Source organism: Bombus fervidus, chromosome 10 (assembly GCF_041682495.2).
Source record: "Bombus fervidus isolate BK054 chromosome 10, iyBomFerv1, whole genome shotgun sequence".
Classification (NCBI taxonomy): domain Eukaryota; kingdom Metazoa; phylum Arthropoda; class Insecta; order Hymenoptera; family Apidae; genus Bombus; species Bombus fervidus.
The window spans coordinates 12,166,556-12,192,151 of NC_091526.1; the positions used below are offsets into that span (position 1 = coordinate 12,166,556).

The following is a 25,596-nucleotide window of genomic DNA, read 5'->3' on the forward strand; positions in this document are numbered from 1 at the left end:
TACGACGATCCTTTGAGAACAAGATAAAGACATATCTTTTTTTAAAGACGATACAGCTTATTAATTATATATACGAAATCACGAAAGTCACGATAATAGATCACGAAAATCGATCACTTGCAAATACAATTGATTACGATGTAACCTGTAAAGCTCTTCGAAATACAAGGATATTTATCGTCATCTTACTCCTGGTGTTGTTGTATAATTCATATCTATTCTTTGCACATGGCATTTGTTAACAAATGCGGTACAATTAATCTTCTCATATGCATATATATATATATATATATGTATATATATATGTGTGTATACGTAGATGTATATACATATATATGCATATGTATATATATATATATACACATATATATATCGTAGGTATACAAATATAAATTATTTGCCTTATCTTACAATGTTTGGGACTCGTGATAGGAAGTAAATTCTTGTTTTGTGAATAGACTCGGTTATTTTATTATATACTAAGTAAAGATCATTTAATAAACCTGTCTGTCTTTTCTAAATTGCCTCGTGATTTCTTCAAAGTGCAAGTTTACAACACGTTGCGTAAATTTATGTACGTTATGAAAATTGGATTTTGATCGAGATATTATTTATTTTAATGTAACATTCTATTTTATATCAGATTTAAAAGATCGATAAACAATGTATAACTAATATCTGAATTCATCTTGTTAAAATAAAAATTACAAAAATCGTTCTTAACGTTCCACCTGTCGCCCACCGAGCATTATTTACTAAATGGGATAGTGATGTATGGATAAATTACTGAGGTATATTTACAAATGTAGGCTAGTTCTTGATCGGGCGCAGGAAAATATCAAATGTCAGCGCAAGCCCATAAGAAAAGAATCTCGTTAGAAAGGATCGCTTAGATCGAGATACGAAATGTGAATAATAAAATGACAAATACTTTACTTTGAACTACGAACTATAAATGATGATGAATGCTTTACTTTTGATCTTTTACTTCATCGATGTCAATTTTGGTATTTACTTGCGCACCGATTATATTTACACTGCAACGTTTTGCAGCACTTAAATTGACTTAAATCTAAAAAGTCCATATGGCCTTATTACGATTCAAATCGATTCGTAATTCATTAATATTTAAGCTTTTCACGTTCTATATTTTGGTATTTTCACACCCGTGAGAATAATAAATTTATTTTCTTTCCGTTAGTCAGAACTCGCAACTTCTCTTTTACTTTCTATACTGATTTTATTATTTGCTTCTGTTTATCCGCTGCCTTTAATTGCTTGGAACTAATTCAACCACTGAACTATCATTGTGAACGTTCAAAGATTATATTCAGACCTTTACTCATAATCAAATCATATTTAACAAGTTACCTAATCTGTCATAAAGTCAGAAACTAGGCATTAAACATTATGATTACAAGTGATAACCTACGGTATAGACTTAAATTTATAATTAGAATAAATATTATTGATAGATTAAGGTCCTTTTCATACTTTCCGAGATAATATTAACATTGTATCGCTTGTAAATCTAAAATTAGAATCATTAATGCACAAAGTTCTACAAATTTCAGGTGCTAATCTACTCTATTATCCAAATTGCAATTGCAATGATTAATATTTTCGGAATGATTTTTCTCCTCTTGAGTTTTGAGATCTCTATTAAAATACCAAACGTTAGAGTAGAATTTTTGTATTTATTGTCTATTTATAAATTGGCTCCTACATTAAATAAAATTTGTAGAACTCTATCTCGGATATTTGTTAAAAATCTTTAACAAGTTTTCACGATTTTATAATTTGCTTCATCATGCAATGATATGATGTTTAAATGTTATTAATACTGTTCTATGTTAAATAAAATTAAATTATCATTTTAAAGAATCACCTGCGTTATATTTAAAACAACGAAAATTATCAAAAATTTTACTAGTGTATTAATGATTCTAACGGTATATGATAAACGATTTGTGGGCACGTCAATACATACTTATACGCTTCATTATCCTATCTATTGCCTCTACATTGTAGTTACTTGCAAGGCTCTTAACACAATTATTGTTTCGATTAAGATTATTGTTCCATTTGCATAGTTCATTTGCATATGAATCATGAATGATGAATTTTTTTAAATAAAAACTCGAGGACCTTAAAACTCACGTTACACGATAAATAAAATAAAGCTTATCCTAATAATTTTACGTTATATTCTGAATAACTTTGCATTTATTAAATTACCTTATTCTATTCTTAATCAAGTCATTTTCTGTGCCAATAAAGAATCACCATCAACCAAGATCTAATGCCATATAGATTTCATTTAAAAGTACTTGCCTTGCTTGAAGAGATGTTTCATATTTCAAACATACAGATAGAAGGTATTCATTTACCTTCGTCGATATGAATAAAGTACTACCACAGTTCAAGCTACGCAATAATTCTTGCTTCACATACAAAGAATAATGTCTGTGCAACTAAAAAAAAAAAAAGAAGAATAAAATATGCGTCTCTGGATTTTCGGTTGATAACGTTAAATTGTTTGTATGTGCAACATACTATTCTTTTACATAATAATAATTCAATGATCAAACCATATTTTATCCTACTTATTATTATGAAGAACAAACTCTTAATTACATATCATTCATTTGAAGTTTTTCTTAGTCACATGAGAAATTCTTGATCTGTGTTTGTATATAGGTCAATCTTTTAGATATTCTAAACAATCCCAAAAATGACATTAAATTTAGTTTCATTCAAGTTTAAGTCATACAAAAGATATTATTTAGCAAATGTGGCACGATGTTCTTTATGAGACTAAACATATTACATAACACTATGTTTTATCAACTTGCCACAACTTTGGATTTTAGTAAAGATTCTTAACATATTTTGGCCATTGACTCGGAGACCTTCACAATTAACATTTACAAATTTTATTTATTTGTATCTCCCTATTGACAAATCATTGCTTGATGTGGCCAAATTTTTTAATGCTTATGATAAATATGATAGATATGATAAGTATGTTATTTGTAAAGAACATAGTCTCATAAGCATAATAACGAATATGCTAAAGCAAAATAGATTTTACATGCCAATATTTTATCGTCGTGTGACTTGAAAGTCCACATCCTTTTTGTTTTTCCTTCTTACAAAAAATGACTGATACAAATGACAATTGTATATAAACAACAAGATAACAGTCTTGCAGAAGCGATTTATACAATCGTGAATTTATATTATAATATGATCTTTTTGCATCATACAAATGCTAGAGGAAATTCAACCTCTTAAAAAAAAAAAGAAAAAAAAAATAAGCGTAATATCCACGGCAGCACGGATTCTTAAATTATTCGTTCATGTGGTTTTTATCGCGAAACGATCCGACAGTGAAGCTGCATCAATCTAAAACATGATTAACTAAAAGCACCTCGTTTAATACCTACTTCCTAACGTGTTTAAAAATCTGTCCAAAACCTAGTCGACAATATATTAAATAAAAAAAAATAAGAAAAAAAAGCTTAATATAAAATTGTTCAACATATTTTTAGGTATTAGACAGATTTATTTGATTATAAAAGTAAGCAAAAAAGTTGACCACTCAAGAAGATTGTCTAGCATTTCAAGCAGTCTAAAAATATCAACGCGTAAGATATGCTGACCATCATCATTTTATGGTATCATTTTTATTATTTTTACTATTTTGCTTATGTGTCTAAGAAAAATTCAAAGAAGAATTATGCAAAGTACATAACCCGCTTTGTGTTTGCATGAACTGTGATAGCTCTTGCCATTGCACCTGGTGTTCTGTCTTCGCTACAGCCAGATTGATGAGATCCCTCTCCACTGAAATTAAAAAATGAAGATTCATGTTGGTAACGAATGGTAACACATATGTGATTAATTTATTATCTTCAGAATCTTTAACTATATACTACGTCTTATAACAGTTGGCATGTTTAATTTTATATTATCATTTTTTAATGCAGCAAATTGATATTTCGCCTTAGTTTAAAAAGAAGATTTTATATAATATCAATATAAAATTTTATGTACCTATCATGCTCTTTTTCTACCAAATGATATCTGGCTCGGAATGCTACGAGATGAGCATAATATGCTGGTGCAGGTATACTAACAGATCTCGTACATCTGACATACGTGTGACATAATTGATACGTTAGAGATTGTAATTCATCACTTTCAAAACGATTATCATCCCATAAAACGTGATAATGTGATGGTCGAGACGTGCCCTACAATAAATACAAATAAATGTAATATCTGGATCAACTGAAACAAACAAAGAAAAAGATTTGATCAAGAGTTCTAAAGTTTACCTGGATGCCTTGGTGACTACATAAATAGAAGTCAAATTCAGTTGGATGCGTTATACAGACATCGACTGTTGTACCGGCTGGTATATTCCCGCTTTTACCACTTTGATCTCTTTTTTCCGAACAAAATAGGCGAGTGTGATGTCTCTTCTGGACTACAACAAATGTTATTCCAGGTCTATACTCAGCTTCAAGTTTAATACAAGCTTCTCGAATGGCAGTTAACTCGTGTTGTAAAACATGAAGAAATTGACCTTCTGAGACACCATCGCGATAAAGAATTATCCTAAGTGGTTTATATCCACCAGTGCTTTTATAGAACATAAGAAGGAGTTCCCTTAAAAAGAAATAATATTTCGCCGTTATTAATTAAAAATAATATATGACAAAACGTATTTACAAAATATGTTTTGTATTTATATGTATATGGAAAAAAGTAAACATTCAATTTGCACAAAATATTTGTTTACTTAATATAATATTTTTTATATGAACATTTTATAAGAGCTTAAAAAGTAAATAAACGTGTATTATTTAAAAATTATAACAATTTACTTACCTCACCATTGAACTAAGTTCCTGAATAATTTCTTGTCTATGTTGTTGAACTCTAACAGTAGCTGCGTACCGAGATGGATGAGCATCCATACTAGCAACTACTGCCGCTATGCTAGGCTTTTTATTATCTCCAGCAGGAGGATGAGTCACATCAGCTCCAAAAAATATAACAGGTTCATCAAACACTTTCGGTCTGATAGTGGGTACTAGAATACTATTAATACCACCTAATTTTACGTTAATTTTCAAACATAGATTCGACAACGTCTGTGGTGACGTTTTATTAACATTTTTTGCTTGCACACACTGTGTTGCCATACCCAATAATGTATCTCCTACTCTTTTGACTTCAGCTGTAAGCAGAGTATGCAACATATGTAGACCAATATGTTATCAATACTGTAGAATTTCACATAATGCAAAACATACATTTTACGTTGTAACAACCTCCAATGTTATTTATTGTACTATATATGATTAATTTACTACATTATAAAATTATATAAATTTTTCATCACATTATACTAGCTATTAATGAAATATAATATATATATAATTACTATATATATATTAATAATAATGATAAAATTAATATATGATATATAATATATATATATATACATACTTACCATATACAGGTGTTTTTCCAGGTAATATAACACAAACAAGTTGTAATGATGAAAATGTCGCTTTTAGATATCTAAACATGGGCTCTACTTGATCTGGCCCAGTAGCATATTTACAAAAACATGGTTGCCCAATAATTGGCATCCCAGCATCATTGCTTATTCTTTGTAATTGTGCTATAAAATTACGTATCGCGTCATCGCGTACAGTTCTTTGTGGAGCGAAACAAGCAATTGCCCAAACTCTAATTTCCACACCTGTGAAAAATTGTTTGCCTCGCATATCCCAAACACCACCATTAGGTATAGCCTGCTGCTTTGTCTTTAAAAAGGAAAAAAACAAGATGAAATATATCATTAGATATCATGATGAATACTTTGAATCATAATAAATAAACAAGATGCACCAGTTTTCTATACAATCCATGCAATCATTACTCTTCCATATATTTATCTCTTCTTACCACAAAAATTATATAAACAGTAATTATAAAATAACACAAATAAATGCTTTAAAGTTTCACAACAAAAAATCAAAATAAATAACAATCCACTTCATTTCACTACTGCATGGAACAAAACTGATAGCATCAGACAATATATAGTGATAATGAACTGTAAATGTAATGCAAATTATATATAAGGAATGAATTTTTTTCTTCGTAGGATGAAATAATATCTGAAATTATTACTGGACTATTTTTGTTGATTTTATAAAAATAATTTATTTCCATTACAATGACAGTCCATATATCAAAATCAACCAGGTCTAGAACCGATGCATTCATTTGGCAACTTTTAATTAATTTTTTAATGTATTTAAAATAAAAAAGTTTAAGGCCAAATGTATTATTATCTTAGAAAAAATCTCATTCTATTATATAAAGTCGTATTTATTAAGATTTTTGTTTTAATAAAAAAAATATATAGATCTCAGAAAAAGATTTAAGCTATTCTAAAACAAAAATTTTAAACTAAATCATGATTGCAAAAATATTATTCATGTATCTTCAAATGGGAAAAATACATTATAATTAACAACACTATAATATACAGCACTGCAAAAAATATATTTCTACCAAAAATAATACAAGAGCCTCTGCAAATGTGTGATTTGGCTAGACCTGACTGATTGAGTTGGAAGTTTCTCACCTGTCCACTGAGGGAACTTACGCGCCCTCCATACTGTAGCTTGGGTGGAGGCAAAACACGACCCCTAACTTCCATCATATTGTTTGATATTGTCAGACCAAACTCTTGAACATATGAATCATTATTAAAGTCAGCTCTTCTAACTAAGTTATTTATTTCTCGTTCACGATCTGGAGCAGACCGGGCTGTAGCTTTTATCATAGTAGAGGTCTGCATATCAGTCAATTTTTTGATACAACGTTGCCCAGCAACAATATTGCACACCTAACAATACATATAAATGAAACTTCAAAATTATTTACACTATACTCCTTGGAAAAAAAGACATAACTTTAAGGATCAAAAAGAGATCTAAATACTAGAATCAGGAGTTCGGTTCGAGTCAGAGTGAGGGTGGTACGCGGACGGAGAGATCTGTGGAAAAAGTGAAGTGTGAAGAGAAAAAGGGAAAAGGAAGCATAAAGAAGCACGAAGAAGGGTAAATAATAAGTGAACATACGAGGAGAAGGCAAAAGAAAAGTGAAAAAGAAGTCAAGAACGAGAGTGAGCTACAAATAAGAAAAACTAGAAAAGAAGAGATTAGGCCAGAAAAGCGGCAAAAAGTAAGGTAGGCAAACGGCAGATGGCGACAAACAGTGGAAGATCACAGAACATTAGTAAGGCAGGAAATAAGGCAGACTTCAATAATACACTGGACAGACACAGCTCAACAGAAATAGAGATACCAGCCAGAGAGAAAGGAATGGAGGCAGTGAGGCGAATAGGCCGTGATAGTTGTAGTTACTGGCTGTAGATGCCGCTGCCTAGGGTACTACTGTATTTTCTTCTAATTTATTTATCGAGGAAGGAAAATATCGGATTACGAGCGCCGCGATTCGAACCCGAATCCCGAATGTTCGTAACCAAAGGCGTTAATCATCGTCCGGTACTAGTTGATGTCGAGTGCCGCCACAGCAATGATGGAAAAAATAGAGAAAATGGAAAGAGGATTCGAAGCAATGATCAAGGAAATAAAAAATATATTCGAAAAACAAGCGGAGAGGCTGAAGAGGGAAATGAAAGAGGAAAGAGAAAGAAGAGAAAGAGAGAGAGACAAAGAGAAAGGAGATTAGGAAAGGAAAGGAAATAATTATTGCGTAGAATCAGAAGAATTGAGGAGGAACAGGACAGGACAGAGAGAGGGAAAAGAAGAAGAAATATAGTAATCAAAAGAGTGGACTGGAACGAAGAAAGCAATGAAGAAACAGTAAAGGAGATCATAAACGAAAAAATGAGGGTAGGGGTAGAAATAGAAAAAGCACATACGATAAAGGTGGGGGGCAAGAACGCAATAATAGTAGCGACAATGAAATCAATGGAGGAAAAAAGAAGGATAATGAAGGAAAAAAGCAAATTGGAAAAGGAGATATATATAGACGACGACCTGACAAGAAAAGAAAGGGAAATACAGCAACACATAAGAAAGGTAGCCAGAGAAAGAAAGAAAAAGAGAGAATATGTAAAGATTGGATACAAAAAACTAAAAATAGAAAACAAATGGTATAGGTGGAACGAAAACGAAGAGAGACTGGAGGAAAAAAGAAAGAGAGGGGAAGAAAAATGAAAAAAGAGGAGAAAGAGCGGGGGGGGGGGTGCGCGCTACAAAGGGGATGAAAATGTGCTTCTGGAATATAGAGGGGCTAACAAGTAAGGACATGGAGGTGTCGAAATATCTGAAGACATTCGACGTGATCGGACTCACGGAAACATGGATAGAGGAAGGCAAATAGGAAAAGCTAAAATATAGACTACCGAAAGAATTCGACTGGAAATGCAGGGCAGCAAAGAGAGTAAGAAAAAAAGGAAGAGCAAAGGGGGGAATAATAACGGGTATAAATAAAGAACTAAAAGAAATAGAATATAAAGAAATAAGTGATAATATAGTTGAAAGAAAAATAATATACAACGACAAGACAGATACAAGGACAGAAAAATTCTGGTAAGATTTAGATGCGAAAACGAGACCAAAGCAAGGGAATAATGGAAAGAAGAAGGAGAAAAAAGAAGCAGACTGTGTAAAAGGAAAGAAGATGACCTGAGACACGTAATAGAAAAATGCGAAATAACGGGAGGGACAAAGGAAACAGAGAAAATATTAAACGAGACAGGAGAAGGAATAAGGGATCTGAAAGAAATAATGGAGAAGAGAAGGGCATTACAAGACGGGGAGGAACGGCAATAAGGAAGCACAGCAAGCAATAGTCTTAGAAATAAGTTACACAGCGGAGTTCAATATAATAGAATAGATAAGAGGGGAGATAGACACATAAGAAAAGAGTGTAAAGTTTAGATATAAGAGAAAATGTAAAAGCGTGACTAGACAAAAGATGTAAAACCGAAAATTCGTCCAAAGCCGGAAGGCACGGACTAAGAATAAATAAATAAAAATAAAAAAATAATACTAGAATCAACAAACCTCAAGTGGCAAATATGTATGTTTATGTTCTTGTCCAACTTGGAGGCATGGAAGATATGGATGTCGCAATTTCATTTTATATTTGTCTAAGAAGTATTTTGCAACCGTGCACTCGACTGTTTGTCCATTTTCTAATTGTAATGGGAATCTAAAATTTTCATAAATGTTATATGTGTTTAAAATAACATTACAAATTGCTTTTATGTATACTTACGATTGCATTTGAGCAGGTTTACGCGTAACATTACACACTCTATATTTTCGCCTCATTGTCCCACAGTGTGTGATTTCAATTTTAAGTCCTTTAATTTCTTTGGTAAATTTCACTCGTTGAGAATCTGTTAAGGGTCTCTTTTGATCACCTATGTCTCGAATGTCTAATACTTCACACATAAATTCTATGACAGGTTGTGCCTTATAAAATGCAGTTGCAGAAACTGTAAAGTAAGTAACATACACATAAGAAATGAATACAACATTTATTTTATATTTTATTCTAACTTATATATTTACCATCAATGTTTAGCATCATTTTCCATTGGGATGGCCTAACAGATTGATGAAAACCAAACCAAACTTCTCTACCACCACCTAATGGATGGTAATATCCATCTGGTGTACTAAAGAATGATCTACCTACTGGAGTATATGTCATAGATGGTAAATGCCTCATTACAACATCTAAAGCAAGTATAGCGTCATATGGGATTTGTCTTGTACGCCCTTCTAAAGCTTCTTCTAAAGCAAACAGTGAAACTTGAGCCAGCCACTTTATTACCACTCTAAAAACTCTATCTTTACCTTCGCCAGGCAGTGTTACCTAAAAAGTGTATCTATTATTAGAAAATAAACTTTAAAAAAGAAGTCTGTATATATATTTTATTATGCATTGTACTTACTTCTAATTCTATTTTGTCAGTACCGATAGGCAAGGGGTCCCTTGTATATAAATTATTCCTGCCATCGAATACGGGTTTAAGAGTTCCAAATATTTTACTATATGCATGAACCATTGTTTCTATTATTTCCCTATTAACTTTACGAGGACATTTATCAGGTTGGATATTAATATCATAATGGTGCACATAACCACGTGGCATTGTTATTTGGAAGTGATTAGCTCTTAATGTAATTTGTCTGCCTTCACGTCCTATGTTTGGTCTTCGAGGACATGAAAACACTGCAAATATATATTTTAAATTATTTACACACCAAAATACATAACTTATTAACTTGTTAATCCATAACATGTAGTATATATGACCTAAATATATTATTTTCATTTCCATTGAAAATATGAAAATATTCTTTACATAAAATTTTTTAGCTGAGGGATTCATTTGAATATTTTTTAGATTATTATCTATACAGGTTTTAATATACACATGTTATAAATTTTCTCACAATTATATAGCTTTGTCTTTTTTTTTCCCCCAAGAATTATATTGTTACCAATTTTTATAATATCATACATTTAATAAAAATATTGCATTTTAAAGAAATTTTATATAAAAATTTAATAAGTGGTTTTAATTTTATAATAAAAAGTATGGAAAATTAGTAACAAGAAACAAAATTCATATATTATTGAATAATTAAAAGCAAAATTATTATAAAATATTTATACTATCATGCCAGTGTCATATATTCTTTTTCATTATATATGAAATAGTTTTTAAAAACTTACTTGGCAGTTCAGGAGGTTGAGGAGGAGTGTGTGTTTGTTGTGTGGCAACAAGTCCTAAAGAACCTGGAGCTACAACATTACTGCCAGTTGCTCCAGATGCACCAACAGAAGTACTTGTTGTGGGTCCAGGTGGAGGAGCTGAAATAAAGTAGTAAATTTATATATTTTTCATACATATCTAATGCATGTAAACGAATACATAAATAACTATTTCTATATATTTATCCTAACAGTTACAAATACATGTAACAAAATAATTGAAAAACGTAAAGATACACTACATAGTTATCAAAATATAAAAAGTAATAGTTAAGTATAATATGATATATACATATACTACAATAAATAAATACTTTGCTATAGCAATATCTGTTATAATTATATCCCTGAATTATAATTAAATTATAAAAATTGATTTAACAAACAATTAATAAAACAATTAATTCAGTTAATACCATTTTCAAGATCTTCCCTCAAATCCCTGTTTTAGTTATTTATTACATATATACTTATATTTTTTACATAATAATCATAAGCAAATGATAATTACAAGTGATATTTTATATAACGCATACTCAAGTCACCATAATAATGTAATATATATAAAGACTTGTAATTAATATATTAAAGAAAATATATATCAATAAAAAGTAATAATCTAAGAAAAAATGACAATGAATTTTATTTATTTTTGAATATCAATATAGAATATTTTAGTTCAATATTATTTTATTGTCTTCTTTCTTGTTACACTATTTAGTTGAATAGATTAGTTGAATTAAACAAGTTATACTATAAGCTAAAAATATAATGTTAATCAAGGAGAAAATAACATAACAGAAACTACAAATATGCACATAGAAATTATTTATGAATGTTTTATAAAATAATGAAACCGAAAATATCAATAACACAATAATAGTTAAGTTTAAAAGTGTGTCTATACCAATACAAAAAATTGGAAAGCCTTCATTTTTCATCGGGATTATTATACTTAAAATAATACATTAAAAATACTATAAATAACAAAAAAACCATCAGTATTAGATGCATATACATATGCGCTCATACGTTATCCGTGCATTGACGGATCAGAGTGACGACACATTGTGCCTGTTGAACGAGGTTCATTCGAGGTCATATTTTAAATTTTCTTTGATTCCTTAAACTTTAACTTATTGCTACGGTGAATTTTGTTAGCACGTGCTTGAATTAAAAGAATTCTCATCACTTTGAGGTAATCAAACAGGAACAAAGGATGAGATTTAGTCAAGTAATGAAATTCTGTTCTTGCTTAGAAATGCAGAAAAGGCTATTTTAAAATATTTTGAAATGTTATAAAAAGAAATAAACACGTTATAATACTCACGCTGCCCTACAGGATACATTTTTTTTGCTGACGATGAAAAATACGAGATAACCACTAATAAATAAGTAAAAAATTCAACACAAAACCCACTGACCACACAACACACTTCTCCAAAATACACACTGCGAACAAGACTGCCTCTTGCAATGGCTGCCACCAACTTGATTCCGATTGATCTTATCTCAACCAATCAGCGCATAGATAATAAAACGATAGTTAATAGTTTTTGGCGTCATCATTCTTTTTTAAATTATTTAAATTTTTCACATTGAATAGAAACATGTTAACAGATATTATAAAACTATATACATATAGTATATAAGAAATTTATGCAACATCAATAATAGATAGGATGTTAGTAACATTACCATCCTGATACTTTCATTTCAGTGTTTCGAAAATGCTAAAAAATATAATACCTCGAACAATATAAAGCAATATAAAATTTGTTTTCTATATTTTGACTTATTTTAACATATTATTTTACTTTATAATTGTCTTATAATCTAATGATAAATAAATTTTGATTATATTGGCAGCACTGCATTCAAAACTATTTCCCCTAGAATTGTAACTATTGGTGATAATACTACACGCGATTGCGTGCTTGATTTCCGAAATGTCGATTCCTTTCAATGGAACTCGTACACGTTCTGCCGGATTAATATCTGCAATTGCGAAGCACTTGAGAAATTTAACTTTAAAACCAGTTAAATCAATCGACATAAAGTTTGATCCCTTTCATGATAAAGCTTTGGAGGCAAGGTTAGTTCAATAAAATTTTGTTTCTTATATATCTTTCACTGGAATTTGATCATAGTACGTAGCATTTTTATCTTGAATTTATAATAAACAGTATACAATCTGTAGTTAGTTATAAATTCTTTTTATCTATAATATTTTATCTACTATACTATACTTTTTATAGTATGGCTTGTTAATACATAGTACGTGATTTCCTCTTTTTATTTAAAAGATGCAGCGAAAGTTTTGAATATTATTATCATAATAAAACATTTTTTTTGAGATTAGAAATATTGCCTCAATAACGATTATGTTTCATTTCTCTTCGTAAGAGGTTTGGTTAGTTTAATGACGTCAATATCCTGCGCATGTGTAACGTGAAGTTTCTAGTAACTAGCAGACGATGTCAGTATTTTTAGAAAACGTTGATGATTAAGTTGCTACAATAATATAATAAAAGCATAATATGAAAATTAAGTAGCCTGTAAAATATTGGAATTGAATTTTAACAAACGTGTGGTGTAATTTCTTGTTATACACATTTGAAAAGTTACAGTTGATTTTCATACGCGTTATACAGGGTGTTCCAGCTAAGATATTACGGAACTATTAAAGGTGACGATAAAACCTATTTGATTTATTATTAATTGTTGTACTTTTTTATATCATTGATAGACTATTGAATATTTGAATATTAACTATTGGAGGACAGAATTTCATTTTTTAAATAATGGAATAATATATAAATATTTATGCTCCCCCTATTTAACTCTAATATATCTACTTAAAATATTTTTCTACTTTGTATAATTAATTTTTTGTTTTATGAGATTCTCGATAACTACAAGTTTTAATAAAAATTTATTTTAGTAGTCTTGTTGAAATGTAAATTTATCACAAAATATATGCTTGCTTTTATTTTAAAAAGTTTCTACTTCTATAGTTACAAAAATAAAAACTCACCACTACACTGTCCACATCCATATGCTTTACCAAGCATGGAAACAGCTGTAGTTATGCGAAGACTACTTAAATCTGGCATTTGAAGTGGTAGTTGTTGTTTCATTTGTGCCATTTTTCCTGAAAATATTATAAACAAGTAAATTAAAAGATAATGCAAGAATTATCAAAACTAAGATGATAGAAAGAAGCTATCTTATTAAACTATTGCATGAACATAATTATAAATATAAAGATAGACTTAAAAGAGAATATATATTTAGTGATCTAATATTACATATTATAACAAACATATATTGTATTTGCAGAGATTTTTTATTTCAAATTACAACTCCAAAGATTATTGCAACAAATCCACGTTGTATGGTAAAACCATGCATTGTATCTAATTTATCTGAACCCATAATTACATTCAATTTATGTGAGTATCACAATATCTTTTTACTTAAGAAAAATAAGATTAATAGTTTATATCGCTTTTGTTTTTAAAATAAAGATGTGGATTAAAAAATTTACAAGTTTATCTAAAAGTGGAGTAAATTCACTAATGTTAAATTACAGTAACTAAAATTACAATTAAATATTATAAAATCTTTTTAAAACAAATTTGATGTTATATCCTTGCATCTGTATCTTTTAGTATCTGGTGATAAAATAGTATGCAAAGGTGCAAACTTGACATCTTTAAATATTTTGGAACTTTACAACAAACATATCACACCTTTGGCTCCACGTGAATCTGAAGCTGAAGTTGAAGGCACACGGTTAAAAAAGAAAAAGAAGAAAGGATTGAAAATTAAGCGAGGAAGCAAACATAGAGGACTATTCTTATAAATTTATTGGCAATTTAATTTGATTATGAGGCATTAAAGAAAAAATTGAATATAAATACGAGTATAAGTTAAAAAATAAAATCTTTAAAGAATAAATGTCAGAATCAATTTTACCATTTATTTAAAACAGTCCAGTTCTCATATTTCACTTTATTTGTGGGATAACAGTGAAAATTAAACCTACATTGTCAATTCATAAAAGTCTTAATCATAATATATTTATTAAAAATTATACTTTGATATTTTTGTTAAGCATTTAAATATAAAACAATTGTTTATGTGAAAGTCTGCAAGAAAGCACATAAGGAATTCTTAACAATACAGTTTAATTGCTTAATTTTCTTCCTCCTGAAAATACTTTAAGAAAGGTATCTGAATTCTACAGTTCTCAGAATTTTTGCGTTTTACACGATAATTCATTTCTAAAATGGCAAGTCATACTTCAAATAACAAAAATTATAATATGAAACTTATTGATACTCTCTATAATCAGGTTCCAGCTTTTACAGATGTATTTGATGAAGAAACATGGTACATTTTTGTTGCCTGCTTTGTAGCAGGAACATTTTTAGTTGCATTCATTCTTTCTAGATTTATTACACTGAAACCTGTAGAATAAATTTACAGTGTTGTTTCAAATATCGTTATATATATATTCACAAAGAAGGCATCAAATACATTTACCAAATTTTATTAACATTACATTATAATAATAAAATTTTCTATATGTTCTATATAATATGTAAATGTGAGACAATATAACATTATATTATAATAAATTAGAATATATAATGTTATATTGAAGTACTTTCAATTACTTGAAACATTTATTTAGTAGTCGTATTATTTTCTATCATAAAGCATTAATTAATTACTTTTACGTATGTAATCTTTTGTGCTTTGATCATGCAACTTATCAGATTGATGCTTATACAAAGCTTTAATAATTGTATTTTTGTAATTTTAGTGAACATTAAATAATCTGTATCTCCAATGTAATAAAAGTTATCTAATATTTAATAATAAAAAAAAAATGGACAAAATATCATTGTAATGTTTAATATAAGTTACAAACAATTTCATAAATCATTATGATTTACTATGGACACACTGTACTATTGGTTTTATTTTGTAATTGCTTATAATTGGTGAATTACTAAATTTAAGAATTTAATATTTTAATAATCATATAGTTTTAGTTGTAACTGGGATTATATTATAAATAAAAAGAAATTATTTTTATATTTATTGATACTTTATAATTTTAATTCATGATATTGTATTATTTTGTAATACTAAGATTGATTTTAATTCTAAAACTATTTAATATAAAACTTTACAAATTTATTTGCAAATTAAAGTCTTTTTCATGAATGTTTATAGTTATAAAAACGTTATTACGTCGCACGCGTATGTTTAAATATATATGCGATTAAATGTACGTATAATCAATTTAAAAACTCACCTGTTTTATAGAAGTAGTATTCAATTTATAATATGCGGAATAGATAAACACTGTTATCGAATTCACATAAATATTATTTTTTTATATACTTCTTTAGAAACTTCACGGTAGTGTCTATGCACTGTGTAACAGTTTTATATATAGCACTATAAAAGACACATCTTCCGTGATGAAATATAATAATAATTTATTATGCATGACAATAATTAATTATCTACGTGAAAATATACATGTTATATAAAATTAATTTTTTGCATTATTTTCGATAAATGCACATTTTCAAAACAAGAAAACATGTACATATACAGAAATTGTGCCGTAAAACTATATCGTGCTTGAAATCTACAGCAAATTTCAATAACTATGGTTTATATGCTACAATAAGTAGCTTTTAAACATTAATGTTTTATATGCATGCAGCTATATACGAACATATTTATCAAAAAAATATACGAAGAATATAGGCATAAACTACATTTGGTATTTAATACGCAATTAAGGAGTAGATAAGTAAATATTTTATAGAAATATTTTCGTACGTGGAATAGTTCAAAACTTTTATTAACATTGTTTAAGTTTTTCTATCTGAAGATTGAGAAAAAAGACTTTACCGTTGTTTCGAACAATTTCTGCGTAATTTAGCGAATCGATTACATTTTTTTTTCTTTCATAAGATTAAAATGCATTGTTTTCTTTAAGTTCACTTGAAAATAAGAATCATTCAACCTTCACATATGTTTACACGTATATACAATTCATGATCGCATATACCCAACGTGTTGATATACAGTTACATAGCATAGTTTGTTTTCATTGCTGGCAGTCCAACAAAAAAATTAGGTCGTTGAACCAATCAAACAAAAATATTATAAGAAAAAATGAATAAATATAAATTTTCAAACAAATAAAATTTTCTTGAAGCATGTATTTCACTTAAATATAGTATAATTTATTTAGTTAGAATTTTACTATTGTCTAACCTTAATTGTTTATTTTTCTCAATTTCCAATGTGTGCACAAAATGTTTGGTGCGGTTTGTTATATGATGTATTTCTTTATAGAACCAAAGTTTACACGAGAATTATAAAGCGAACGAAATTGCAATCACGAAAACAAACACAATAACGGAATATCGTTAATACGAAGCGCGAAATATTTTACTGATTCGATACTGCCAAACTCTACAAGATTTTACAGAATGGCCACCGCCGCTTTCACTCACGACGCGATCCTACCAAACACGATTTCAGTAAGAACGGAACGAAGCCGCCAAAAACGATCACCAAGTGTCAAGGTTGCCATTGTACACGAACATGTCGAATATACCGATTGTGTGAGTATGTTGAACGCACTCGCATACACTCTACACTCTCTTCATTTCTGTTATGTTAGTAGAGACATAAAACAATAGTATTTTATCGTAATGCTCGCACTTATTTTACAATGACACCGATACTGATGTACGGTAATCTTTGTTATAAAGTATTTCAATGCACTTTTATATTTTATGCATAACGAACGCCTTATGTTTTTCATTAATTTACCGGGAAACTTTCGGCAACATTCACCGAAACAGTAATCAACATCCGCGAGAAAGACCCCACTACTTGTTCGATTCACCAGTTATTGCGAATGCTCATGTGGTCAGGATTGTAACAAGTAAATAGAATGAGGTATCATTGTCTCATGGACTTGTTTACAAACAATGATGTACATATAATGGCATTTAAATCTATTTACTTGTTACATATAATTAAGCTGTATATAATATTATATATAATAACAGTCTATGTAATAAGGATTTAATGTTAAATCCTTTTTATCTTTGATTTAATACGACATATTATATAAATACAGAATTTTTTAAACTATCAACTAGTTATACATTAGTAAACAACATATAATTCTTTATAAGAAAAATAATAAAAAAAGATCATTAAATTTTGTATAAGTTAGATATTTAAGAGACTATCAATAAAATATTTAATTTAATCATAATATCGCTAAAATGAATTTTATTTTAACCTAACTTTATTATAAAATTGTACACATTAAAAATTATATAATTACGATTTTTGTGCAACTAGAAATACTTGTACTTTACCATTTTTTAAATTACAGTTATTTTTAAATAAAATATAGAGAAGTACTTTCAAATATATGATTTCTTGTTTTGAGCCGTTCCTGGATGATGTCATAATCGACAGACCAATGAGAAATTCTGTGAATTAACTATACAACTGTCTGGCAACATAGGTTATATGCGTTCTACCACTGTTTATGCTATAAGGGACAAACTTGTTAATATATAATATTAATAAGAGAGAATTATATTAAATACTCGAAGAACCGAGTAGAAATACGGAATTTACATAACAATTGTTTCTTGACACAAGTTGTGCAATTTTACGCAGAACATGATAGAATGACTATGTTTAATCTTCTATATCGATTATCCGTGTTGGCCAATAACGTGTTTGTGCGTCGTAAACAATGTTCTTCTATTGGTCAGTTATATTTCCGCTATTAAATATTGAAGAATATGAAATTATATACAAATATGTACATAATTTAGAAATTTTATATTTTTTACTTTTACTTACTTTACTTTAAGATGTTCATAAATATTTATCCATAATTCGTTCAAGAACACTTAATTGAAAAACAATATATCATTAATTAATTACAAATATAAAAATTGTATTTTATTACAACCAATTAAATTTGGAAAAACAAGAATTATTTGCTAAAGTTTGAATTTACAGGATGATTATATAAATTAATATTGATAGATTATATAAATTCTGTAAAGGCTAACAATTATATACATAAAAAGTGTAACTACATGTATTAGTAATATGTATCAATAATATATCATTATATTAATAATATTAACTAAATACAATATATTACAAAATTAAAAATTCAATTTGAAGATCATTTTTAATTTTGATTTATTCATTAATGTTTTATTATACAAATTTTATTGGATTTGAAATTTAAAAAACTTGATATATTTACAATAAGAAGGAGAGATATATGTAAATATCATTATATTATAACAAAGTATATCATTCATTAAGGAATTATTTATTACACGTAAACGATTATAATGTAATACACATTGTATATCTTCTAAATGAAAATATTGTTAAATTCTATTTTTAATCTAAATCCAATCCTTCATCATCATCACCTTTCTTATCAGGACTAGATGCTGGTGGAGCTTGTTTAGTATTTTTGTCCTCTTGTCCTTGCTGCGTTTGTTCTTGGCCACTCTTAGCTTCAGACTCGAGAGCAGTGACGAATTCTTCAATGTTTCCACTGGCTGCAGCATTGACAGCATCTGGACCCAAGCCAAATTGACGGATGACAGGTCCCGCCTGGCCTGACTGCAAAGCAGACCAGAACATTGATAGCGCCTGGGAGAACTGGGGAGACACTAGCGTGGTACACAGGTGATCCCCTGGTGGTAAGTGCGGGCTCAATGCACGCTCCAAGCTTTCCGTTGCAGAAATTGCCGCAGGGATGACATTGGTCAGCTCAGTTGCTACTCCCCTCTGCCGGACAATAAGCTGTGCTGTAGGTGGCCGAAAACAACAAATAATCCCAGAGAAACTTCCCCAACTACTCAACAGAGCGAAAGTCTCCGACAGCCAGGAAAAGTTCATGTGGAAAAGAATATTAAATAACGAAACAACCATGCCTCTGCCCTTTGATTTTATAGTAATAGTTTTATTGGCTCTATACTGCGTTTCAACTATTGGTGGTACCACTGATTCTATGAAATGATAAAAATTAATACGTTACACAGCTAAAATAAAAAATTCATAATATTTAATATATATTATTAGTTTGTTTATTGTATCTTCTCTTTTGAATATCTTATAATGGTATTAAGTAAATTAATGAAAAGCATACAAATAATAAAATAAAAATATTAAATAAATAAAAACTGTGTATACAATTAATATACCACATATAGTCTAATAAATTATTCTTCATTTGAATTAGAATCATATTAGTTCTAGAAGAAAGATACGCAATACATAATCATATATAAACATTAAATGCTATCTTTTAAGATTTATAAATAATATCAATATCAATAATTTAATTAGTACACTGAAAATTTCATAGACATAATTTATAACAAAAGATTTATCAGTATTAAAAAAATAAATACTGGTTTTTACGAATTAAATTAATTATTTGACACATGTGTTAGTTCTGATAAATAAGTGTATAAAACATTCATTAATACCTGGCCTTGAAATTTAATAATTTATACCACAAAAAAATTTATATTAAATCAACCTTATGATATCAAAAAATGACACATAACAGAACATATTTTAAAGAGCTGGTTAGAAAGGAAATAATTTCGTCATTAAACAATGAAATATCATCTCAAGTATGTTATCAAGAATACCATTCTGTTCCTGATAATGATAACAGCTGAAAGAAAAGATATAATTAATAAAAAAAAGCAGAAATATATTACAGTGAACTACTGTTTAATAATTGTTGTGACTGAACAAAATGTAATTGCATAATATTGAAATATTTAATTATACAATATAAAATGCGAAATATATGTTTGATAAATTGTGTGATATATAATATCAATGTGTGTATGCGCGCGTGCGCTTGTTTGCGTGGAAGTTATCTAATCTGTATGTATAAATGTAAAATAAAATAATGACACAGAAATCAAATATAAAATTATTATAAAACCATACTCTGCACACGGGAAATTTCTGTATTAAAAGAAAAAAAAAATGAAATTTTTTTATATGATTAAAATTCATTCTAGCAACAAGCAAAATAAGATGGATACAAGACATATTTCTAATGTTTTCTATATAACATTATGTAGTATGATAGAAAACAACATATAGTATGTTAGAAAAAAAGAAGCTATTAAAAATACTAGTATGTTATACTAGTATGTTATGATAATTTATCTATTTGATTTTATTAAATATTTGCACTGAAGTAATGTATATGTTTTTTCTTACAGAAAAAATGATTTCGCTCTTGAGTCGTTAATAATCCATACAAGTGATTGATTTGATGTTAAATAATCGAAATAAAAAGAGAAAAAAAGAGAGAAAAAGAAAATGAAACATAAATATATATTATTTTATTCAGCAAATATTACTGTAGAAAAAATTTGTATATCCACATAGCATTTAATATTTTCATAATATCTCCTTTTTGTTGCCCTAGTATTTTATATCTTTATTGTATTTATTTTTCTTCTATTTGTTATAACTGTCACCAATTAGAGTATTTCAATTTTCGTTAAAACGAAAAGTATAAAAAATAATAAAGATGAAAACTTATATAAACAGAAATAGAACTACGCAAGTTTCACAGCAATATAATATAAAATTGACTATCTTTATAAATGCACATTTATTATTTTTATTATTTTTGAAATAATATAAAGATTCTTTCTTGTTGTTGCCTTTTGTCCTATCGTGTTCTTTGTTCTAATTCTAATTTATGTATATTTCTTATGTATGAGATTATTCTAAAGTTGTGATTTCAATGATTGTTGTCTTTGAGTTGATTGAATAAAAAAGTTATAATAAATAAAAAAGATATACAAGATATTCTACATAAGATATTATTGAGAGCCAATGTATATTGTCACACATCATTTAATTTAGATTATTATTATTTCTGGGTAGAAATTGTTAGCTGTTAGAACCTAAACATTAGATAGATTTATATTAATATTTTGAAAATGAGTTTTATAATAATAATATTGTTGAAAAGCTGAAAATTTAGAAAAAATATATTATATAAAGCTATAAATGGAGAAAAGATATTACCTGAACAACAGATTCTGTTCCTGTAGGTGTTGGAATCTCTGATAAAAAGTTTTGTAGATCACTAAGTTGAATTTTGTTATTTGTATTTGTTGTTGTTGTTGTCGTTGTTGTTGTTGTTGAAGCAGGTGTTGATGTACCTGATGTTCGTGATGATGATTTATTATCACCTAAGCAGAGATTTACGTGAATCACTTATACAAATTATATAATAAACTATACAATAAATGTGCTTACTATTAGGTTTAGGGGGATCATTAGCAGACGATGCTGGAGATATTATTTGCGTAGCAGGTCTTACAGTACTTGTAGTAACTCGAGTCGATGCAGTTGTTGTAGATGTTCTAGTACTTTGCACACCTTGAGGTCTATTCATTGTACCCAATAAACTACCTAAACCAATTTGGCCTACACCACCAAATAATTGCATTAACTGCTGTTGTGACATATTATTTAATAAATTTTGCAGATCTCCTTCTGGATTTGTACTACCACTTCTTTGTGATCCAGGAGTTGGTGGATTGTTAAGAACTTCATTAATTTTTCTACAATATTCTTCATCTTTGTCTGTTTTAAGATCCTGTATAAAAATGTAACATTACCTACTTACTAAAATATCTTATCAATTTTTGTGGAATTACTATATCTTTTCCTAGACTACACAAAGTACATACATATATTTTATATGATATACCTATATATTTTAGTTACTTCATAATACATTCTACAATATTTTGTAATTAATGTTATATTTTATTACAATCTATAATATATATAAATATATATATTTTGTATAAAAATATTATTACATTCTTATTTATATTTGAAATCCATTACTACCTGAGGTGGTAATGAGTAAAAGTCTAAGGTAAGAATAATAATAATAATAAATAAATAAATAAATAAATAAATAAATAAATAAAAGATAATACACATTGTATAATTTTTAATCTAATTAATTACCGATTTAATAATTTTGGATGACATGATTTTACTTGTGTCATGCGTATATTATTGTACATAATCTATTACATGTACATAGAGTGTTTTAACTGGAAATGGTAGTATATCTCACGAGAGATTAAAATTATCAAAAAAATGTTTTAACAAAAGTTGTTTGGGTTGAAAAGAGGCATCATATGGTGCAAATTATTCTTTTGCGGATTGTATAATGGAGGAAATTATAAGTACAACTTCAGTTTTTTTGAATGGAATCATATATTTTTTAATATTTTAATCGATCCACCTTGACGTTCTCTATAAAAAGGTGTTGACCTATATATGTCAAAAAACTATTAGTTTAGCAGATATTTTAAATTTAATTTGTCGTATGAAAGACAAGGAAAGACGCGAAACAGTTATCTTATGTTTACATTGTAACGTATGAAAAATAAAGATAACATAAACACAAGAATATTGTCTCGTGTATTTCCTTGTCTTTCACATGACAAATTAAATTTTAAATATCTACTAAACAAATAATTTTTGACATAGATAGGTTAATATCTTTTTATAGAAAATGCCATGGTAGATTGATTAGTGTATTAACACATATATGGCCCCATTTAAAAAACCACAGAACCATTCTACTATTCAACCTGCAAGAAGATAATTGGCTATACAACTTTCATTGAGATGTTTTTTTTGATAATTTTAATTCTTTGTGAGATATCCTATCGTATCCAGTATACAAAATACCTTGTATAATATAATACATGTTTAAAATGTATTAGTTATAAGAACATATACAACAATTATAGATAGGTCTGTTTTAATTGTAAATAAATATTAATCTTCATATATACTATTAGAAAGGTATTAATGTAAACCAGTGAACAAATAAAAATATTTCACATAAAAGTTTCAATATAACATGTAAAGTTTCTTAACAAGTTCATTATTAATTAAAGAATTTATCTAACAAATAATTTATAAGCATTGAAAAAATAATCATTTTGTCTTTGTTATTTTAAAAGTCTATACCTTTTTTATTCCCTTCATAAATACTAACTTTCTATAATATAATTTGTACAAAATATAAACAAATGTATGAAATTTAATATTTAACATTAAAACCCATCTTACCTGAAGCCAAACAAAGAATTTTTTGTTCGATGATTTAAATCGTAAGAGGTATACTCTTCCAGTTTTACATTGGGGAACATGTTTAAATTCACAATCATCAGGAAAAATAATTAGGTCCTATAAATAAATAAAGAATATGGATAAGATGATTATAGAGAAATCTAAACAAAGTTTGAAAGAAGTATATCAATTTTACAAATAATAAATATTTTTGAATTGTAATGAATTTTAAAGATAGTGAAAAATATCTTTACATCCTCAACATATCCTGACACACGATCTTTCCAACAAAAATGCATTAATGAATCATCAGATTGATAAACGTAAAGCTGTCCTTTTCGAATATCTGGATAAACCATCTTTCCCTTCATAGTCATTTTCCCCGCTTTAAATTCCACCAAATTTTTAGGGGTTCCGCGTGAAGCATTATTTCCAAATAAGGCTCCTCCTGACATAGTTGATATTTCAAACACCTTGTTTTGATAAATATATTAAAAAGTCTACACGCGGTTAATTTTCTTTTCACGGCGCGCTGATGACACTGCACTTTAAAATGGCGTGTCAGAAGATTTCCTATCTTACACAGAATTCTTAAACATATGCGCCACGTAGTGGCGAACTTGATAATTTAGATTTTATCGACAGAGCATAAACAGTCAAATTATTTATATTTTTATATCACTAACATGGTACAGGATAAAGGTACAGGATCATAGGAATATAAAAATAGAGTGAGTGAGCGCACTGAACAAACGATATAGGAATAGAAAGAGAACGCTGCATAGAGACCCCTTGTGTCCTTGTCTAATAACGCATGCACATTTATATAGTAAATATGCAAGTGTAACACCGATTAACGAGTGGCATTAGTGTGCAATACTACGTATACAATGTCAGAGAGGAAATTTTCTCTTTAACAGTATACATAATACCAGAGACTGGCAGAGAGTTTCCTCTCTGTTGATACGTATCTGAGTCATCTTCGCCCTGGTGGCAGAAATAGGAATTAAAATTTAAAATTATACCATTTCGCGCGGTGTTATATTGAAAGGAGGAAGCAACTTCTAAGAGCTCGTTATAAAAGTGAAAAATTTAATATACCACATCAAGTTATTGCTTCAAAATGGTGAGAATCTTAATTTGGTTCATTTTATATTCATAATGTAATAAAATTTAAAGCGATCTGTCGTTTTCGGATGCGAATAGACGATTATTAGTATTCAATCAAGGTCATACCTACATTGAGAAAGCATCGAGAACCAATATATTATTACCTATTGTAATTGATTATAATATCAATTACAATAGGTAATAATAAATCGTAGTACTGTCATTTCGATTTCGTTTCAATAATTTATGTCATTTTCGAAAAGGGATACTATCGCAGATAAGTTCGAGTATTTTCTGCGCATCGTATTTTTTGCCTATTGCGCAGATATGTTTAACTAACAAGAAAAGCACGCCATATTTGCTTAATACCAA

At 28.4% G+C, this 25,596-nt stretch overlaps 4 protein-coding genes across 6 annotated transcripts; 2 read left to right on the forward strand and 2 right to left on the reverse strand.

Annotated features, from left to right (window-relative positions):
• Positions 1 to 464: 464 nt before the first annotated feature.
• Positions 465 to 17,113, reverse strand: Ago1 (protein argonaute-1). 2 transcript variants are annotated; one of them, XM_072011748.1, is made up of 13 exons: positions 16,190 to 17,113; positions 13,895 to 14,011; positions 10,819 to 10,956; positions 10,031 to 10,311; positions 9,645 to 9,951; positions 9,346 to 9,568; positions 9,132 to 9,279; positions 6,677 to 6,940; positions 5,528 to 5,846; positions 4,900 to 5,251; positions 4,344 to 4,677; positions 4,060 to 4,259; positions 465 to 3,849 (listed from the first exon to the last, which is right to left on the reverse strand). In XM_072011748.1, exons 2-13 carry the CDS (start codon positions 14,004 to 14,006, stop codon positions 3,741 to 3,743), a joined length of 2,787 nt encoding a protein of 928 aa, XP_071867849.1. In that variant the 5' UTR covers positions 14,007 to 14,011; positions 16,190 to 17,113; the 3' UTR covers positions 465 to 3,740. The 2 variants fall into 2 exon arrangements, with proteins under 2 accessions (XP_071867849.1, XP_071867850.1); XM_072011749.1 differs by lacking the exons at positions 13,895 to 14,011; positions 16,190 to 17,113 and adding an exon at positions 12,188 to 12,443.
• Mrpl53 (mitochondrial ribosomal protein L53) lies at positions 12,742 to 14,787 on the forward strand. Its single transcript, XM_072011753.1, has 3 exons — positions 12,742 to 12,952; positions 14,200 to 14,312; positions 14,532 to 14,787. Exons 1-3 carry the CDS (start codon positions 12,807 to 12,809, stop codon positions 14,723 to 14,725), a joined length of 453 nt encoding a protein of 150 aa, XP_071867854.1. The 5' UTR covers positions 12,742 to 12,806; the 3' UTR covers positions 14,726 to 14,787.
• LOC139991560 (uncharacterized) lies at positions 14,921 to 15,561 on the forward strand. Its single transcript, XM_072011754.1, has one exon. It carries the CDS (start codon positions 15,152 to 15,154, stop codon positions 15,341 to 15,343), a length of 192 nt encoding a protein of 63 aa, XP_071867855.1. The 5' UTR covers positions 14,921 to 15,151; the 3' UTR covers positions 15,344 to 15,561.
• A 2,145-nt stretch (positions 17,114 to 19,258) lies between the features above and the next one.
• Positions 19,259 to 24,688, reverse strand: Rpn13 (regulatory particle non-ATPase 13). 2 transcript variants are annotated; one of them, XM_072011751.1, is made up of 5 exons: positions 24,369 to 24,688; positions 24,115 to 24,231; positions 22,267 to 22,609; positions 22,033 to 22,199; positions 19,259 to 19,749 (listed from the first exon to the last, which is right to left on the reverse strand). In XM_072011751.1, the coding sequence occupies exons 1-5, from the start codon at positions 24,567 to 24,569 to the stop codon at positions 19,354 to 19,356; spliced, it is 1,224 nt and encodes a 407-aa protein (XP_071867852.1). In that variant the 5' UTR covers positions 24,570 to 24,688; the 3' UTR covers positions 19,259 to 19,353. The 2 variants fall into 2 exon arrangements, with proteins under 2 accessions (XP_071867852.1, XP_071867853.1); XM_072011752.1 differs by having other exon boundaries at positions 19,259 to 19,581; positions 24,369 to 24,687.
• Between the last annotated feature and the right edge of the window lie 908 nt (positions 24,689 to 25,596).

What these genes read in the sequence shown, in the direction of transcription:
- Rpn13 (XM_072011751.1), bottom strand. Translation starts at nt 24,569, where the DNA reads ATGTCAGGAGGAGCCTTATTTGGAAATAATGCTTCACGCGGAACCCCT. An exon ending in AATTCTTTGTTTGGCTTCAG is followed by an intron (nt 22,610 to 24,114) that starts GTAAGATGGGTT and finishes ATTTTTATACAG; the next exon opens with GATCTTAAAACAGACAAAGA. An exon ending in GAACAGAATCTGTTGTTCAG is followed by an intron (nt 19,750 to 22,032) that starts GTAATATCTTTT and finishes ATTGTCCGGCAG; the next exon opens with AGGGGAGTAGCAACTGAGCT.
- LOC139991560 (XM_072011754.1), top strand. Translation starts at nt 15,152, where the DNA reads ATGGCAAGTCATACTTCAAATAACAAAAATTATAATATGAAACTTATT.
- Ago1 (XM_072011748.1), bottom strand. Translation starts at nt 14,006, where the DNA reads ATGGCACAAATGAAACAACAACTACCACTTCAAATGCCAGATTTAAGT. An exon ending in CTGACAAAATAGAATTAGAA is followed by an intron (nt 9,952 to 10,030) that starts GTAAGTACAATG and finishes TACACTTTTTAG; the next exon opens with GTAACACTGCCTGGCGAAGG. An exon ending in TGGAAAAACACCTGTATATG is followed by an intron (nt 5,252 to 5,527) that starts GTAAGTATGTAT and finishes CTCTGCTTACAG; the next exon opens with CTGAAGTCAAAAGAGTAGGA.
- Mrpl53 (XM_072011753.1), top strand. Translation starts at nt 12,807, where the DNA reads ATGTCGATTCCTTTCAATGGAACTCGTACACGTTCTGCCGGATTAATA. An exon ending in GATAAAGCTTTGGAGGCAAG is followed by an intron (nt 12,953 to 14,199) that starts GTTAGTTCAATA and finishes TTGTATTTGCAG; the next exon opens with AGATTTTTTATTTCAAATTA. An exon ending in CATAATTACATTCAATTTAT is followed by an intron (nt 14,313 to 14,531) that starts GTGAGTATCACA and finishes TGTATCTTTTAG; the next exon opens with TATCTGGTGATAAAATAGTA.